The sequence below is a fragment of the Mixophyes fleayi genome, chromosome 3, assembly GCF_038048845.1.
Source record: "Mixophyes fleayi isolate aMixFle1 chromosome 3, aMixFle1.hap1, whole genome shotgun sequence".
Classification (NCBI taxonomy): Eukaryota; Metazoa; Chordata; class Amphibia; order Anura; family Limnodynastidae; genus Mixophyes; species Mixophyes fleayi.
Genome location: NC_134404.1, coordinates 157062566 through 157083406, shown reverse-complemented (window position 1 = coordinate 157083406; position 20841 = coordinate 157062566). Strand labels below are relative to the sequence as shown.

The following is a 20841-nucleotide window of genomic DNA, read 5'->3' as shown; positions in this document are numbered from 1 at the left end:
ATGCCTGTTAGTGAAGCCGGTGATACAAAGAGTGGCAAATGTTATGTAGTGGTGTACATGCTGCTGCTGTTCCTGCTGGTGAAGGTGAATGACCAACCCAGTGGGCTGTCACAGTCATATAGTCTTTGGTTTGGCCACTTCCACTTGTCCACATATCTGTGGTTAAGTGAACAGTGGGCAGAATGGCATTTTTCAGCGCAATCTCTACATTTTTACACACTTTTTGGTATAGTTGTGGAATAGCTTTACGGGAGAAATGGTGTCGCGATGGAATTCTGTAACGCGGACACAAAACCTCAATTAACTGTGAAAAACCAGCTACGTTTATTGTGGAGATTGGACGCAGATCTAACACTAACATTGCAGCCATGGCGTCTGTGATTCGCTTGGCGACTGGGTGACTGCTGTCATATTTGCTTCCCCTCGCAAATGATTGTTTCACAGTTAATTGCTAAAATGTAGGACTGCTCATTTTATTAACCTGCCTCTGGGATGACGATTCACCCCCAGCAGCAGCAACAGCAGCAGCAGGACTAACGCTTTCTTCAGAGGAATCAAGAATAGTGCCGGAGTCATCCAGCCTTAAGTGGGATGCCGGGCTAACACCGAGCGCTTCTGAGGATATTGATGAGGATGGTGTGGTCACTCCACAGATGTGCAATGTACTGTATTATGCTAATATACTGTTGTCATTTATTTAAATACAATCTGAAATGTAAAAGAAGTAAAACAAAAATTATTCACCTTGATTTTTAAATGAATTGTCTCAGAATATATAGGAATTTCCATGTGAATTATGCCATTTTTAGGAACAGAGTACATCTGGATCTGTTGTAATTCTATGTTTTCCTCTTCCTCTGGTATCATTTTAGTATAGAACATTTTTGACTGTGTTATTGTCACAGAAACACCATTCCCTCTCTCATCTGCTGTCAGCTCTCTTCCATCATATCTCCGAATCCTAAGCTAAAACAACACATCAGAACAGAATACAGACAAAAATTAAGTTTGTAGAAATTTAGCACACTATTAAAGTCATACCACAATTTAATTCTAGTGGTTTTCATATCTGAAAACATCTTTAAATTTTTAAAATGTGTTATATTTTATAACTGAATAAATATTTCAGTTACAACATAAGGCAGTATTTCTATATGCTAACTATAAACATTATTTATTTGCATATTATCTACTTTTCCATGCATTCACTGAAAGGGTAGTTAAATAAGACTGCATACACAATCTGTCTTACATTTCTGTCTTACATACAATGCTAGTAAATAATAAAACATAACACACATGAAAACATTTAGATGTACTATAAAGGACACATGTATGAAAAAGCAAGGCCTCAATTATTAGCCACGCTGCAGTGCAAAATGGGGGTATTTTGTAAGGACAATAAGTCTGCACTGGGCAATTGAAGGACATGGGGTGGGGTGAAGACTCTCACTCTCATAATTAAATTAAGCTACATATGAGACTGAACTGAGCAGTATTTAGGAGAAGAATGAAAATGTATTATTTAATGACAGTTTTGGCTCCGAAGTGTTAGGAGGTGGAACTTTTGATGCGACAATTACATTTTGGCACAGTGCTCCATTTCAGAGTTGTCTGGCTCTCGGAAAACGAAGACGAATTTCTAGTTTGTAGAGCATCTAGATGATCCCTGAGGGGTCATCTTGATGCTCTGAAGCAAAACAAAGGCATTTTGCACTATGCAGCGAGAGTGAGTTGTAAATGAGGTCTGCAGTTCTTAGGTATAGTTGGCTATATATATATTTCAATAATTAAATTGACTCATTATTAAATCTGATGTTGCATGATTGCCAAACATCAACAATTGCATTGGCAGTTAATAAAAATAAAAAAATATAATACTGTTTGTCCACTAGTAAAAAAAATAAAAAAAACAATTAAAAGTCTGTTGACACTACCAAACTAAAGATCACATACACAACTGAAGTGGTTTGTATACGTAACCCCTGGGGATGCTGCAGTTGGACTTGAGCACCCAGGGGCTACTAATGACATTTGCATCAGTAAGAAAAGAGGTATATTTTGTTTTTACCAGTCCACAAAGAGAAAAATCTCCCACAAGGCTACTGTGAAAGGGGGTGGAGCCTAACAGATATGCGGAGAAGGAAACTGAAAAACCCCAGAGCAGAGGGGAGAGAGAGATGGAAGAACATCCTGAGAGAGACTGAGCTGTGTGATAAGTCCAAAGAAGCTGACCCCAAGCAGAAGGTCACTGTATTTTTGTTCTGAGCATAGAGAGCAGACAGTCTGCAGGAGGAGGTTTGCATGCACCACTGAAGAAGGACATTTTGCAAGTCAGCCATTTTTGAGATAATCAAGTTCAGATCTTGGTACCACACTGCTGCAGATAAGTAACTGTCATTAATTTACCTATCTGTTGTTATTAAAGGTGCACCAAGTGTTTGTTTAATCAGCAGTTGAGTTTAAACCACAAGGTGATCCCTCTGGTGTTAAAGTAAAGTTGTGGAACTACAAGTCTCAGGATACATTTAAGCAAGGATACAAGCTGAGAATTTTACAGTTGTTGTTACAGGAAGGTTTGTATACTGTGACTGTTGTACCTTACTGAGAGTGATTGATAGACCCCTAAAAGCTGCAAACAGGACACATGCTGCTTCCATGTCATGCTGGCATCCATACAAAAGGACCCCAACTTGCAGTGCACTGCTTCATCTATGTGGTGTGTTTGAGCGCTGCCGGTGTGAGTGTTAGACAGTATATTGTAGAAATATTAGTAAATATATGTACATTCACCCCTTGAGATAATTCCCAGTATCAGAAACCAATAAGGTTGGCATCTGACATATTGATCCTGTGTACAAGGTTGTAACAATTAATGTGTATGTCTTATGCTGTTGACCTGTTAACCTGTTGTCCATATTAAGAGTCGGTGCTCTACTTTTGTCCATGGCATCTTACTACTATTTCAAATTATGCCAAAGTATATTTTTCTATAAAATCACAAAAGTTGCATCTAGTGGTTTCAGTTTAATAAATGTGCCTGATTGGCTTCTGCAGTACACAGAGTGTCACAACGCGTTAGCACTGGGCAGGGGGTTTCCCAAATCTCCCCCTGGTGTATCTCAAGAAGAGAAAGCGGCAATTCGGGTGGAGGCACTGAAAACCAAGTATAGAGGTGAGAAGCATCTACATTATTCAATATATACCCTCAAAATGCATAATACCAAAGGGGGTGTTGCATATATGAGTAGGATTGTAAATGTTTTTTAAATATCCTGTATCCTATTTTCCTTTAAATGTTCCTACTTCCGCTGAAAGTAAATTTTTATGAAATGGCCATTAAAATTATTTTCAATAATTGGTAAGTTTATCTGCAAGATGAATATATAAATTATGCTTCAAGATAAGTAAACAAAGTTTAGAGAGAGGTGCAAATATAAAGATTGTGTGTGTGCCAACAGTTTAAAGTCTCAGGGTGACAGCTGCTACGGCATGTCTAGGATAGGGCACCAACCTGTTTGATTTGCCTCCCTCTGATCACTCCACCACTATATATCTCCCTAGTTAATTAACCCAGGGAACTATGTATGAGTTAAAGTTCAAGCCTATCAGCCAGCTGCTTGACTTTCATGTATGTGCAGTAGTGTATAGATAAGTGTTCACACAACAGGTTACAATCACCCTGCAGTTAGATAGAAAGCAGAAGTAATAGTAAAGGGTGTTATAAATAATACATTCAGACTTACATATGTAGTGAAGTTTAGCATAGGTTTCAATACTGTAGGATAGTTGTAAAAATCAATGTAGTACTCTTTGACGACAACATATATACTGGAGGATTGATTCTGTGAAATACCTATAGTAACAGAGCATGATACATATCATTATACATCTTAATAAAAAATAAATAATAAATAAATATATGTGTATATATATATATATATATATATATATATATATATATATATATATATATATAATTTTACATTAACATTAAGCATAGGATCTAAGCATATTGAGAAGTAAAGAACCCTATAAATGCTATGCAGTAAAATATAAACGAAAAAAAACAATGTAGTGGACTTGTTAGACTTGTTCCTTGACATATGTTTTGCAGCCCCTGCTGGGCACCTCAATGCACCTGGTAGGAAAAGCAGTGGTATTACTCACAGTTATGGTCCTCTCACCTTTTCCTGACTTCTCAATGCAGTGCCTCCACCCTAGTGCCTTGGGCTGTAGATCCTGGCAGGGTCCACCAGGGGTCGACTCGGAAAATCTCTGCCTTACTACGTAAATGTAACTCGTAAAACTCTCTCTCACACACACAAACACACACACTCACAGGTAAAGAGGGATAAGCCACTTGGCACATTTATTGTAAGGCCTTGTAGCCTAATGGCCTGAAACCTGATTAGTAGTGGGCAGTGCACAACAATTTTATTCTCTGATCTAGTAGCAGTTCTAGTACAATAAATGAATGAACAATAGCGATGTTGTTTAAGACACTTTGATGTAACAAGTATATTACCGTTTAAGTGTCATTTACTTAGCCGACCTTTACTACAACACTAGCCTGTGATATAAGCAAAGGGGACTGTTACTGTTAATTTACCAACAGAAGCACACCCTGATACAAAAGAATGGATACTGGAGATATAGACACAATATAGTAGCTAACAATGATAGCAAGTGTACTTTCTGACTGTGACTATAACATCAAAATATTATAGTAATTTAAATGTAAATATTTAATGTATGGGGACTGCGGTACTTGTTGCTAACAGGTGCGCAGCGACAGAAAGGGCTACGTCTCTGCACTGCGCACTGGGATTAAATTTATTTATTTTCATATTCATGTATTGATTTATGAGATAATATGCCATGTTGGAGGAAGCTTGTTTTTTTCCGCTCCTTTTCTAAAGAAAGAATCTCATGCTAATTAGGCCTTTGATGTGTGAGTGACCAACAGATCATTTAGCCTGAACGCACAGGAGAGGGTAATTAGACTTGCTGTTAGGCTTCTTATCTCTTTAGGACAGGATGCAAGTGATGTAGCAAATCACAGATTGGTGTAAATTTTGTAACATATTACATCCTGGTGCTAATCTTTGATTGTAATATGTCAGACTCATTGGTGCTTGGTCAACACAGGGGGCTGGTTTATCCACTGCCAACATATGAGTCAGAAACTGCATAAAGAGAGCACTGTTTGACCATGTTTTGTATCATTCCATCTGTAACTTCTGGAGATCGCTAGTACATCAAAGTAGTGTGTAACTGTCCTTGTAAGGACTACTTGAGCTAATAAAGCAAGATCTTGAAGCAGTGAAGTTTTGACTCATACATTGCCACACAGCAGTGGCAGAAAAAAAACGTGGTGCAGGATGGAATTGTCCTTGGGCCCTCCCACCTACCTTTATGTAAGATATTGAAAAGAACATGCACAGTTTTACAAAGCAAGTGCTCCAGCGACAAGGAGTGCAACTTTTATGGCTGAAGTGCTTGGTTTGTTAGGTTCCCCCACAAAACAGGCTAACGATGGGCTTAAGGCACCTAAGTAAACAGTGCTGTTAATGAACTCTACAGTGACAAGTCATGCACCAGTGGAAGCAGTTCTTGCTAGTTATAAGAAGAAGGCCATTGTCATGCCTCGGCATAAGACCAAAAAATCCACCTTTTAAAATTGGAAACTTATGCTAAAAAAAATAACAAGAAGCAGTCCAGCATCGGCTACCTCCCTTCTTTCAGCTAGATCCCCACCCCTGCAATCTACACCTCCAACACCTTCATCATCAATATCCTCACAAGTGATCAGAGTTAGTCATGCATCCAAGTTGCTACGGCGAGATGATTCCTCCCCTATCCAGGACTCCTCAGTAGAATACTTGAGCATTAGGCCCACTGCTGCTCCTGCTGCTTGGGGTGGATCTTCAACTCAGAAGCAGACCAAGAAGAAGACTACTAGTAGTTTACAACAATTGACTGTTAAACAATCCTTTGCAAGAGGAAGCAAGTAGGGCAGCTGTCACCCAGTCGCACAGCGGATCACAGGCGCCATGGCGACTATACTAGTATTAAATCTGCATCCAATATACACCATTAATGCAGCAGGAATAAGACAGTTAATTGAGGTCCTGTGTTCCCAGTTACCAAATTCCATCTCAACACCATTTTTCTAGACAAGCAATTCCTAACCTGTACTAGGAGGTTACAAAAAGAAAATAATTTGGATACAAAATGCCATTCTACCCACTGTACACTTAACCACAGATATGGGGACAAGCGGAACTGGGAAAACTAAACATCATATGACTGACAGCCAACTGGGTTGGTAAATCGCCTTCACAGGCACAGGCAGCATCTAACAAACAACGTCAGATCTTTCAGAGGCAGGATACTCTGTGTATCATCTGCTTCACTAAGACGCATACCGCTGACAACCTGTTTAAAAAACTAAGGGATGTCATTGCAACATAGCTTATCCTGCTTGGACTCTCCTGAGTATATGTGATTTCTGATAGCGCCACCAATATTGTTAGAGCATTACAGCGGGAGGGGATTCCATCACATTCCCTGTTTTGCTCACACAATCAACTTGGTGGTACAAAACTTTTTAAAAAATGACAGTGACATGCAGGAGATTTTGTCAGTGTCCCAATGAGCTCCTGGTCAGCAAGATGAACAATCTGCTGCAGTGCCTTTCCATATGCTAATGGATCTGACCATTTAAGTGCAATGGTTTATTTACATATGCTAATGGGATTTTCTACATAATTCTTTTGTCCTAACTGAGGAAAGTTATTTCATTAATACCAGCAGAATAACTATTTGTTTACATTTTATCAAACGCAAAACCTTGGTCAATATTAGCAGACTTAGGGCTAGATTTACTAAGCTGCGGGTTTGAAAAAGTGGGGATGTTGCCTATAGCAACCAATCAGATTGTAGCTATCGTTTTGTAGAAGGTACTAAATAAATGAAAGCTAGAATCTGATTGGTTGCTATAGGCAACATCCCCACTTTTTCAAACCCGCACCTTAGTAAATCTAGGCCTTAGTGTCTGTGTATAATTTGTTTGGAATTATCAAGAGCTGCATTTATGAGATTTATTTTCTCCTGGACTCTGTTGATACTATTAATGATTGTTGATGCATATACATATATTTGTTCTTAATTATTTTTAATGTCATTAAAAGTGTTGCCATGATAGTGGTCTCTATTTCTTCCCTTTTTATTGCTTTATCTCAGATTCAGATATCTGTTTGTGAGAGCTGCAGATCGGGCACTTGTGCTGTTGTTGATTCATAGCGCCTGATTTTTTCTATTTTCTATTCTAGGAAAAAAATCAGCTTTCCCAAGACACCCAGTGGTGATGAAGATGAGTGAGCACAACATTTTGACATTTGGTCTGGTGTAAAAGAATTGGCCAAAAATCGTGACAGCTGTGCCATACAATGTAATACAAATTCTATGAGGAAGGCATTAACCAGCAAATATATCAAAGTACACAGACTTCTGTGATGGTGGATTCCAGCGGGGATGAATTGGCATTGTTTGAGGATGATGTACACACTGATGAGGGTGAATTTGGTGACAGTGCATATCGCAGGTGCTGAGATATAGCTGAGAAAAGGGAGCTAGCTGATGCTGGTATGCTTGGTAATATTTTGGGTAGAATGGCATGTTGGCAATTTTATGTTTTTCTACAGTAAACTTTCACCTTTACTAGAGAGGTGTTTTTTTCTTTAAAAAGGTACAAGCTTTTTATTTACATTTTTGTTTCCCTGACTTAAAACCACTATGCACTTGAACATAGGCTTTAGCACATGAGGTAGATGGATTAGTATCATCATGACTGAGACTGGAGAGTGACAAGTACAATGTAACTGAAGAATGGAGAGTGATGACACTGCCACCCCTCCTGTTTCTGTATGAGCTATGACACAGTAGAATGTCACTGGAGACTTTTAAGAACACTGACAGCCCTATTATTACAATTTCTGTTTCAGCACTGAACACTGCACCTCTCCTATCTCTGGGTGAGCTATGGCACAGTACAATGTAACTGCAGATTTTGAAGAATACTGCCAGCCCTATTAATTCTATTCAGCAATGACAATTAGCAATGGAGCTGCCCTGTTTCTGTGCGAGCTATAACTCAGTAGAATGTCACTGGAGACTTTTAAGAAAACTGCCACCCCTTTTGGATTATAGTATCCAAAACTCGCGATATCTGGCGACGTAACTATGATGTTTTGCCTTGTTTTCAATTCCGAGGGCAAGCGAAAGTACCGACCCGGCTCGGCTTGGTATTTGGATCTGCTGAATTCGGGTGGGTTCGGTTCTTGGAGAACTGAGCCTGAGTATCTCTACTTTTTCACATGTTGGCTAATCTCTTCAAGCCAATGCAACGCATGGAAAAATGCTGGCCCACCATCAGATATATGCAGCTATGGTTCACTCACAATCTAAATCCTTTTAACTCAGATAGTGTATTCCAAAATCCAGGTAATCTGGAGTTATTTAATCCACTCAAATGCTCAGCAACAACTGTATATTTTAGCAAATTGAATTTCACAGGTCACAGAAGGGTTAGATTACCACTCACCCTCCATACAATCATCTCACCATAACTACATGGAATTTGACATAACCATAGTTCCAGGTGGAGATTGTTTGTGCAGTTTGGTCAATCAGCTGTGTTGACAAACTCCATCTACATCACTTTTTGTTCAAACTCAATGATGTGCACCCTGTAAATGCATGAGGCAGCTAGGGTGAGTTTCTGTTGAGCAACAGGGGTCCATGGCATTTTGGTATTTCTGTCAACTGGAGTGAGTACATACAGACTTTGAAATAAAAAAAGGTGACCATAGTATTGGTTTAGTATAAAAAAGTATCACTTTAGTTTATTCACTACAATTTTAAAAAGGTTTTCAGAGTGTATTTCTTTAAATATACCATTTTTTAAGTATAGTCATAACATTTCTATAATTGAATATGCCCTAATATATATATATATATATATATATATATATATATATATATATATATATATATATATATATATATATATATATACATATATATATATATATATATATATATACATATATATACATATATATATATATATATATATATATATATATATATATATACATACATATATATATATATACACATATATATACACATATATATACACATTTTTTAAGTATATTCATAACATTTCTATAATTGGATATGCCCTAATATATATATATATATATATATATATATATATATATATATATATATATATATACACATACATACATATATATGTATATATATATATATATATACACATATATATACACATATATATACACATTTTTTAAGTATATTCATAACATTTCTATAATTGGATATGCCCTAATATATATATATATATATATATATATATATATATATATATATATACACATACATACATATATATGTATATATATATATATATATACACATATATATACACATATATATACACATTTTTTAAGTATATTCATAACATTTCTATAATTGGATATGCCCTAATATATATATATATATATATATATATATATATATATATATATATATACACATACATACATATATATGTATATATATATATATATATACACATATATATACACACACATATATATATATATAATATATATATATATATATATATATATATATATATATATATATATATATATATATATATATATACATACATATATATATACATACACATATATACATATATATATACACACACACACACACATTATATATATATATATATATATTATATGAATGAACGAACCACATTCTTAAATATAGGGGAAAGTTACATATAAAATAATATCTGTTGTTTATTTTGAAGAATTTAAGTTGATTCCTAACTACTGAAAAAGGGAAAAATGTATGAATCTTTCAAATATCTCAGTGATTTACAGCATAATTTTAGGATGAGCTGCACTGTTATGAAATTACTCGCTAAATAATTCCCCATCACTATGTTAAAGACAGACTTGTGACTCATCCAAGTAAACTTTCCAAAGGAATGCACATTTTATTTTTCTCACTGAAAATGCAATAACTTAATAGGGAAATATAAGGTCACAGTTCTAAGTAAATACTTGGCCCAGGACAGTTGTGAGATGACTGTTACTCAGCTTGCACCTAAATGTTAAAAGGATAGAATTCCAGCTTTTTAATAAGTGCAGAATAACGCGGACTGGATGGCTGCTGTGGCTTAGTTTATTGACTCACTGTATTCATTCCAATTTCTCCAAGGTGTTGAGCGCTGTAGAAGGTGCTAGCAGGTGTAACTACCTCAATAACTGTGCAAGTCTTAGACATGGGACTGCAATGGCTCTACCACTTGGGTGGAGAGGAGTAATCCTTAGAAAAATTAACTGCAGCTATTTAACAACAAACAGACCATTGGTTAGTCCACAATAATGAACCATTGCCCATTACAAAAACATTACAGAACTATGGCATACCTCCCAACATTTAGAATCATGAAATTAAGACAAAATAAACCCCGTCACCAGTCTGCCAAAACTCCACCCACAAATGGGCAGATTTTTGTAAAACACCACCACCTTCTTGTTAAGTCCCACCCCTTTTGAGGCCTTCAAATTGGGCAAGTTGGGAGGTATGCTATGGCCATTGCATAAAACCGCTTGGTGAACAGTAAATTATATAGAACTGTGACAACTTTTCCCTGTGATATTATAATGCAGGCCACTCCTATGTAACAGTTGTACTCCTGAATAATCACATTACTCTTGAACCAGGCCAACAAAATTTCACATCAAAGACCCTTTGCACTGGGTTGAAGCAGAACAGCTTCATGGACCTTGGTGTTTCAAAAAAAACCAAAAACCCGATTGTACTGTTAGGTATAATTTCACCCATTGCATCTAGGAAGATGTGTAGCTGTGTGCATATTACTGTCAGACCACTCAGCGCAGTTTGGTGACAGGAAATTGGCCTGTCAAGTTCCTGTCCCAACTAAAAGAGAAGCAGCATTACCAAATTAGATGCTGTTAAGAAGAATATCTGACAGATATAATTCGCTCAGGCCCTATCTTAGGAACATACCAGCTCATGTCTGAAATTCCAATGGACACATATAGGAGTTTCAGCTTGAACCTTTTGGGATAAATGTCCATTGTTTACCCTGTTGTCATACCTTGGTTTGTAGCTTATTTAATATGCCCAACCTGTTGCAACTTAATTTTAACTGTTAAAAATATTATTCCTAAAATGTTGTACAATATCTACTAAGTTTTATTTTCATTTTTTATTTTGCAATGATGTCCACCCTAGACACTCTCTTATTACAAATGGTTGATCATAACTCCCAACTGTATCGATTTAGAAGGGAGAGTTCTGATTTGAGGACTTTGTTCTTACTTCCCAATTAGGACAGGTTTGACCCAAGGTTCAGGGTATCTCCATTCACTGTTGCTCTGCATAGCTGAGAAGTGGTGAATGGATGCATATGTGGCAAAGAATGAACGATAGGATGAAAGGGATTTGGTGTAAAGCACTGCCTAGGGCTTCAAAAATGCTAGGCAGGCCCTCGGGTTATGGCAATCCATATGAATGGAATTATAACACTGGTTATAGGGTCTGGTGCTAATCTAGATTGGAGCTGGTCAACCAGAGGTGCGGAGTCTAACGAGCTCCCCGGTACTCACCAAGGACCGCCGCAAGGCAGGATGGACTTAGCTGCCGAGAGCTTGCAGGCACGGTCCACTGGCCTGCCTTCAGATGTAGCACTACCGGAGAAAGGAATTCTCGTAGTCAGACAAGCCGGATCTGGTATATAATCGGTAGGCACAGTACATAATCAGCAGATGGTCTCAGAGTGAGTGGGGTCCAGGTTCAGTACACAATTGGGTGGCAGAGGCAAAATCAGGAGGCGGAGTACAAGCTCATAATAGCCGGGTCTGGTACACAAGGAGTCAGCAATGGATAGTCAACAAGCTGGGTCGGTACATAAACGCAGAACCAGAATAGGCAGGCAGCACTGGTACACAGGAGTCAGGAAAGGAACTGAGTAGAACAAGGAATTCACAAAGAGAATGGAGCCAGGAAGCATACACGTCGTTCTGACACTAACCAAGTGTCAGAGTGAAGATTAAACCTGAGCAAGTTTGAATTTCCCACCCTGAGTTGCCGATATCCAGAAGTGTGGCTCCGAGAACAGAGAGAGCTGGCGCTGGAGCGGTAAGTCTGTAACAGTACCCTCTGCCATAAAAGTGGATTCTGGACACCCTAAAAAGCCTTGTTGGGAAATCTTGTATGAAATTGTCTAAGAAGACGAGGAGTGTGAAGATCTGAGGCTCTAACCCAGGAATGTTCCTTGGGACCATAACCCTTCCAGTCTACAAGAAATTGTAAAGAACCCCTGATGACACGAGAATCTAAGATTTGTTTAATTTCATATTCCAGTTGGTCCTGATCCACAACTGGTAGAGGGAGTTTTGAAGAGGTGGAAAATCGATTATTGACGACAGGTTTCAAAAGAGAGATGTGAAAGACATTGGGTATACGCAGAGAAGGAGGAAGTTTCAATCTGAAGGCCACAGGGTTAATGACTTGAGAGATCACAGAAAGGTCCAATGAACTTTGGAGCTAGTTTCTTACCAGGAACTTTCAACCGAATGTTTTGGGTGGACAACCATACTTTATCTCCAATGACTAATCTAGGATTTTCCCTTCTCTTCTAGTCATAAGACTCCTTAGAATGAATAGCTGATCTCTTCAGGTTAGCATTGACTTAATCACAGATGTAGGAAAAGTTGCGAAAAATAGAATCTACCGCAGGAACCTCAGAGGAGGAAATTTGTGATAAGGTAGGTAATCTGGGATGACACCCATACAACACAAAGAAAGGTTAATTAGAAATAGCTTCATGATAGTGGTTATTGTGGGAGAATTCAGCCCATGGAAGTAGATCCACCCAGTTATCTTGGTTCGCAGATACATACAACCTCAAAAATTTCTCTAATTCTTGGTTGGTTCTCTTAGTCAACCCAATGTACTGGATTGCATATGAAAAATCAAGTTTCATTCCCAACTTGCCACAAAAAGCCCTCCAGAATCTGGATATAAATTGGAAACCACATTTAGATACAATGTGTAAGGGGCAGCCATAGAGGCAGAAAATTTCTTTGATGGAAATATCAGCCAGAGAGGAGGATGAAGGAAGATTTGAGAGGAATAAAGTGAGCTGCTCTGGAGGAAACAATCAGTAACGATCCAAATAGCAGTAGAAGACTTGGAAGAAGGGATGTCAGTGATGAAATCCATAGATATTTGAGAGCACGGATAATCAGGAACTGGCAAAGGAATCAAATGACCATATGGTCTTTTCCGAGAAGTCTTGTGTTGTGCGCAATCAGGACATGCTAACACAAATTCCTTAACATCATTGCGTAACGAAGGCCACCAATAATTCTAAGAAATTAACTCCCCGGTCTTCTGGATAGCCGCATGGCCAGAGAAGAGAGAACAATGAGCCCAACATAATAGTTTGGTACGGAGTTGAAGGAAAATGAAGACCTTGCCTGGAGGACATCTATTTGCGAGACGAGTAGCAGCAAGAATACAATTAGGGTCCAGGATAGGCTTAGTCTCCTCAGGGATTCCAAATCAGCTGGATTGAATGAGTGAAAGAGAGCATCCGCCTTTAAAAATTTTTTAGATCCAGAACGGAAGGTTTCAGTCATGTGACCACCGATACCCAGAAGTGTGGCTTCCAGAGCAGAGAGAGCCAGTGCTGGAGCTTGGAGTGGTAAGTCTGTCACAGGAATGTAACAACTCACATGAATAACAATTATATCCCAGAAACGACTTATTTTAATGTTTTACTACTCTTGTTACACTATTTGACAACATTAATTCTGGGACAGCGCGTATTTAAATGCCGAGATTTAATTAGGCCCATTCATCATTCTGAGGTAAGTGCCATATTCGCACTAAAACACGTCAAGGAAGCTGCATGCATCTTTTATCTGAACAATTCTTTACATATTCTGGATACGTCTGTGGCTATTCATTCTGGTGGACATTGTTACCTATTCTCCTAGAGAATACGTACAGCCAGGTACAGACCTTAAAATGTGGTGATCTGTACCGGCTACATTCAAAAACTATCTGAATGGAGGGATTTCTTATGTTCCATAAACATATACAACAATATCCATGAGTATAACCTAGGCTTCGATCTAAATGATTAGATCAAATTGCCAGAGTTTTGTTTGGTACAATTTAATCTATCACCTAATTAGCAATCAGACTTGAGCAAGGTTAATCTCAGACAGCAAATGTAACATGTAACCATTTTACTATTATAATACATATTGTAATTTTCTTTTTATGTAAACTTTCTATATTTAGATTCAAATCATTCTCTCAATATCTTGGTTAACATTACTGAAATTATCCTTAGAAAAAAATAAAAATCACTTCTCTATTAGTCTTGATATAGTCTAACAAAAAAACCCTGAAAATTAAAATGATTCCAAGCAAACGCGGTTGCACACTGAGAGATGGCCAGACTCTTATCACTCCCCATGATTATATGAATGCTTCAGTTAATGTGAGTTGTAAACAAAATTACACCATGTTTCCGTTACATGAGAGTTTCAACAACTTCGATACAGTATATGGGGACTGGTAGTAAAATATTTAGAAATTTTTCACACAACTCTGTAAACCCATTTTATCCCACAAGCAAGGAAAATGATACGTATCAGGGGACATAACAACCTCATGTTCAAGAGTACCACCTGTTGGAAAATTGTCAATTAAAGCAGGCTTAGCTTACTTCAGCTTTTTGCTGAATTGTGTTTGACCTTAATCACTCACCACATTAGGAATGTCAGGTTAGAGTCATATCATTAGGCTTTGTAAATATTGAATTACACAGCTTTAAAATATTTGTTGTACGAGACTTGCTGTTTTTGAGTTAACAATAATAATTTTTAAGGTTAAAGCCCTCTACAGTCTTCAACTAAATCAAAAGCTTCCAAAGTCTATAGGTGTACAGAACTTTTCAGGGGCAAACTTCTCTTTTTTTGTTGTTACGTACTCTTTTCAGCATGCAGTTTTCATATTCCCCATTGTTTTTTTTTACTAACAAACATTAGGGAGCGGGCAAATTAGGCATTCAAGTAGTTTATAAAGAAAATGTGTTTCATTTAAGCAACATAAAATAATTGTTCTGCATTTAACACACTCATTTATAATATAGTAAATAGGGACTCTAAACATAAACTTATTAAGTTCCAGTTTGGGGTGAAAACATCTAAAAAATTGGAGCTACTCTTTTATTAAGATTATGTACAGGAGATAATATCAAGTGTGATTTACATATCTCTCCAATATTGAGACAAGGAGAGTATAATATGATACTTTAGTGGTCTCAAATTATTGACATTTCCAGTTACAGGTTTTGAAATTACACAGCACAAAATTAAATGGGAAAATATATTGAATCAAAATATTCAATGGACCATATGTTGTTAATTAAAGAAACTAAAGACTAGGCTAACCAGCATAAGATGATTTATTATAGACATTGTAGCTCAGCAAATTTCATCAGAAGAATTCAATAACATCAAAGAGGATATAGAGGGAAAAAAACTGAACTTCATTTTTAGCTTTTAAATGAAACATATGCTTAAATACAAGAATGTACGCATAAATTAATAATATGTAACTGGACTCTCTCTGTGGTCCAGGTAGATTTAAAGGGAGAGGACAGCATTTACAATTCACCTATGATTTTTCAGGGAATGATTTTCAATCTTCGGATGGTGAATATTGACATACGGCTAATAAGTTCCCATTACATTCTCAATTAATGTTACATTACCCGTTATTTTGTTTCCCTGTCCATGACACAGAAGAAGCAAATGTGGCCCAAGACCTAAACTTTCAACAACAAGTGGGAACATCACAAACATCTCTAACTGTAATCAAAAGTGACTACCACAATTATCCACCATTTCAGAAATAAACTTCAGAAATAAACTATCTAAGATGAAATTAAATAAAACACTGCAAGAAGATATTATAGTGGTCAACCAGATTATACCTTAGCTCAGTGATTCCCAAATTTTTGCAGTTCACGGCACCCTTAGAGTCTCCAAATTTTTTCAAGGCACCCCTCCAAAATAATTACTGAGCAGTCCTATTTTAGAAGTAGTTGGGTCAAAAAAATGTAATAAGTATTTAGGTCAGGACAGAAATACTTATTTAGTTGTATGCAAAAATGCCCCCTCTACATCCAGACACACTGCCCCCTCTGCATCCAGTCACTCTGCCCCCTCTCACGCTGCCCCCTCTGATGCTACCCCCTCTGCCCCCTCTCACTGCCCTCTGTCACGCTGTCCCCCTCCTCTGTCACGCTGTCCTCTGCCCTCTGTCCTCCTCCTCTGCCCTCTGTCACGCTGTACCCCTCATCTGACCTCTGTCCCCCTCCTCTGCCCTCTGTCACGCTGTCCCCCTCCTCTGTCACACTTTCCCCCTCCTCTGCCCTCTGTCACACTTCCCCCTCTGAATCCAGTCACTCTGCCCCCTCTGCCCTTTGTCACCTCTCAATGCCCTCTGTCACCTCTCACTGCCCTCTGTCACGCTGTCCCCCTCCTCTGCCCTCTGTCACGCTGTCCCCCTCCTCTGCCCCCTCCTCTGCCCTCTGTCACACTGCCCCCTCTGCATCCAGGCACTCTGCCCCCAGGCACTCTGCAGCCATCTGTCACGCTGCCCCCTCTGCTGCCTTCTGTCACTCTGCTGCCCTCTGTCACTCTGCTGCCCGCTGCCCCGCTGTCCTCCTCTGCTGCCCCGCTGTCCTCCTCTGCTGCCCCTCTGTCCCTCTCTGCTGCCCGCTGTCCCTCTCTGCTGCCCGCTGTCCCTCTCTGCTGCCCCTCTGTCCTCCTCTGCTGCCCCGCTGTCCCTCTCTGCTGCCCGCTGTCCCTCTCTGCTGCCCGCTGTCCCCCTCTGCTGCCCGCTGTCCTCCTCTGCTGCCCTATGTCCTCCTCTGCTGCCCTATGTCCTCCTCTGCTGCCCGCTGTCCCCCTCCGCTGCCCGCTGTCCCCCTCCGCTGCCCGCTGTCCTCTGTCCTCCTCTGCTGCCCGCTGTCCTCCTCTGCTGCCTGCTGTCCTCCTCTGCTGCCCGCTGTCCTCCTCCGCTTCTCCCAGCCATAAAAAAAAGAAAGCGCACATAAACTTACCAATCCGCCGGGCACCGGGACCCAGCAGCCCCCTCTCTCCTGCAGCTTGTTACTGACGTCGATATTCAGTGACACCTGCGGGAGAGAGGAGACTGCTGGGTCCCGGCGCCCGGCAGATTGGTAAGTTTATGTGCTCTTTCTTTTTTTTATGGCTGGCCCGCGGCACCCCACTGACAGCGCCGCGGCACCCCTGGGAGCCGCGACGCACAGTTTGGGAACCGCCACCTTAGCTAATAGTTTTTTTAAAAAGTTTTATTATTTGTACCAACTAATTTAGGTGGAAACGTGATTTATTTACATTGTGTAGAAATCTAAAATAACCCTATTTATGCTAATAATGCAGATCAAGATTTTCCTTTGCATCGAACATTTACATAAATTTCAATAATTAAGAATCAGTGATTTTGATTAAAATCGTTCAACTACAGTAAAGAACAATATGACTACAGAAAATGTTTTTTTAAAAATTGCAGAATAATTGAACTATAAAATGTAAGTTAGCTGATAAAGGTGGGGCAGTAGTGGTCATGGATACACTTAAAAAGGACTGTTTAAAACATCAGGAGAATGGATAATTTTATCAACCTTTAAAGTAAGATCCTTCTATGGAATATAAGAAGTCAACTGGATCAATTTGTAAAACAATACTTTGAAATTACTACATAGAGCCTTTAAATTACCCTCATCTATTAGGGATACCAATCATGCATTAACTTTGTTAAAAGATGTAGAAGTTTTGCAAATCCCTTGGTTGTGTACTTTCGACATAGAATCCCTGTTTAATTATGTTAAAACATTACGAATTAATAGAAAACTATTACGAGATTGCTTTGATCATCCAGATACAGGTATACTTATGTAACCATTGGAATACTAATAATTACTACATACAAAGAAAAGGAGTCAAAGTGTTCTCTAGCTGCGCATTTAACCTCATATGTGTTTGTTGGACACTATGAAACTATGTTTTTATTTGAAAACAAAAAGTGCTTGTTTTTGTACAACATATAATAAAGTGGTACAAATATGTAGAGGACATTATTTTGGAGAGGCACATAGGTTCAGTTACATGATTTTCATAACTTCTTCTATACTTCAGTTGGAGGTTTGTAAACACAAATTCAACGGATATCGAGTCCATCATTTTTTTTAGACATTGCAATTTATCATAATAATAAAAAAATATTTACAACACTATACCGTAAATTGTTGGACAAAAATGCTACCTTACATTATACTTATATTATTATTCATCACATAAAATACAAACTATGTGATGCTTATAATGCCTTCATAGTGACCCTCAAAAACAGATTAATTATTGTAAAATGGTAATTCACTTTGTAAATATAATGTATCTTAGATATATTTTTAGCTATCGCCACACAGATAGATGATTTTTTGACTAAACATGATTAAAAATATATATATTAAAAACAAGCCGAACTTAATTTATATCAACCTTTTCTACAATGCTGGGTGAATGCCATTATAATGGAACATTGGCATGTTTTACAAAAGGAATTTAAACATTTTTTAAAGAACCCCTACTATTTATTATAGATTAGGTAAAATGTGAAGGGTTTGTTGCTATATTCTGTTTTTATATCATCAGATACGGGGGTAAATGTATCAAGCTGAGAGTTTTTCGGCGGGTTTGAAAAAACAATCAGATTCTAGCTATCATTTGTTTAGTACATTCTACAAAATGATAGCTAGAATCTGATTGGTTGCTATAGGCAACATCTCCACTTTTCAAACCCGCCGGAAAACTCTCACCTTGATACATTTACCCACAGTGTGAGTTACAAGCAAACTATTAGGTTGCTTCAAATTTGGTTGATGTGCTCAATATTCACTAGATATTTTCACTGACCCCCGTGTTTTGGTTTTGGATCTGGATTAAGATTGTGTTTTGGTTTTGGCAAAACCGCCCTCGCGTGTTTTGATCTTGGATCTGTATTTTTTAGAAAAATAGTTAAAATATGCTAAAATCATATAATTTTGCTTTTTTTTGGTTGTTACATTATAATTAATCTCAATAACACTAAATTCCAGTCCTTTTCAGTCAATTTTGACCCCCTCACAAGTCACAAAATTATTTTCATCCACTTTCGAACAAAGATTGCGGCAAACTGGCTGGATGCTAAGCGACAGAGCAACAACACAAACACACGGCAGTTCATAGACCATCTAGAAAACATTGCCACACAGCAGTGGCAGAAAAGAAAAGTGGTGCAAGATGGAATTGTCCTTGGGTCCTCCCAGTGCTGCCAAGAGGAATTCAGGGCCCTGGTACAACAACTTCATGAGGCCCCCATTATAGTTGGGCATTGAAAAGAATTTTGCGCCGTGGGTGTGTTCATACAATTTGGGGAGTGGCTATACATAATTGGGGCGTGGTTAGCCAGTGAAAAGTGCTAAGCCACCCTCCTACAGAAACAAAACCTGCATTGTTGTGTACACCTTTGGCACAAGGGTGCAGTGCCCGCTCACCGGAGTGTGACATATGTCCAGCACTCCTGACTTTCAGGACATCTAGCACCATAGTGTAGTATATAAAGAATGCAGTGTGTACATAAAGAGTTCAATCTTGGCCTGCCCCTTATATTGGGCAGAACACTCACCAAAAATTGGGATTGTCCCACTAGAATCACAACATTTCACAGGCTGTCCTGCTCTCTCCTACCTGTTCTTGTCACTTTTACCACCTGTGGCTGCAGGTTTCTTTAGTTGCAGCTTGTCTGGATCCTGGAATTCCAACCAGCCCCAACTTTAAATCAATAGCACCCACGATTAATAATTAGGCCTTCCTCCAGCCCCAACTTAAAATAATAGTATTCCCATTTAATAGATAAACCCTCCCTCCAAACAGTCACAGCAATAAATTAATAGTATTTACATTTCATAAATATACCTACTTCCTGCAACCATCACTGCCATTAGATAACTCATCGTCACATTTAATAAAGAGACCTCATTCTCCCCAAACTCACCCCCACATTCAATAGCCCCAAACCACCCCATCTTAAATGAATAGTCCCTACTATTAAATTGTCCCACCATCACCCCACAAACAAAATTGCACCCACCACCACCTACCTCACTTTACATTGCCACAAGCCCCCTGTGCCATCACACACACGTTACCACAAGCCCCCTGTGCCATCACACACATTACAACAAGCCCTCTGTGCCACCACACACATTACTGTGCCCCTTCATCATCACCACGCTGTGCTCCCTTATGATCACACTGCGCCCTCCATGCTGCTTTTCCCCCCTCCACCTGGCCCCCCTTCATCACACTGTGCCATGCTGCTCCCCCTCTTCATCACACGGTGCCATCCTGCACCCACTCTCCTTCATCACTGTGCTATGCTGCTCCCTCCCTTCATCACACTGCTGTTCTCACTGCATAAGGGGGACCAACACCATATTAAAGTATTAAGTATTTAAATACAATGTCATTACAGTCCCTGTTGGTGTAATAGTCAAGCATCCAAATACTTTTGTCCATATAGTATGGTATATATTTATATATTTTC

General features: G+C 38.6%; 1 protein-coding gene across 2 annotated transcripts in view; it reads right to left on the bottom strand.

Moving 5' to 3' along the window:
- The window catches only part of LOC142144143 (CD109 antigen-like), a 155126-nt gene that overhangs the window by 92913 nt on the left and 41372 nt on the right, over positions 1–20841 (bottom strand). For both annotated transcript variants that reach the window (XM_075202633.1, XM_075202635.1), the window contains 2 exons: positions 3747–3856; positions 745–966 (listed from right to left, as the gene is read on the bottom strand). In XM_075202633.1, the coding sequence (XP_075058734.1) occupies positions 745–966; positions 3747–3856 (332 nt within the window). The remainder of the gene's footprint in view (positions 1–744; positions 967–3746; positions 3857–20841) is intronic.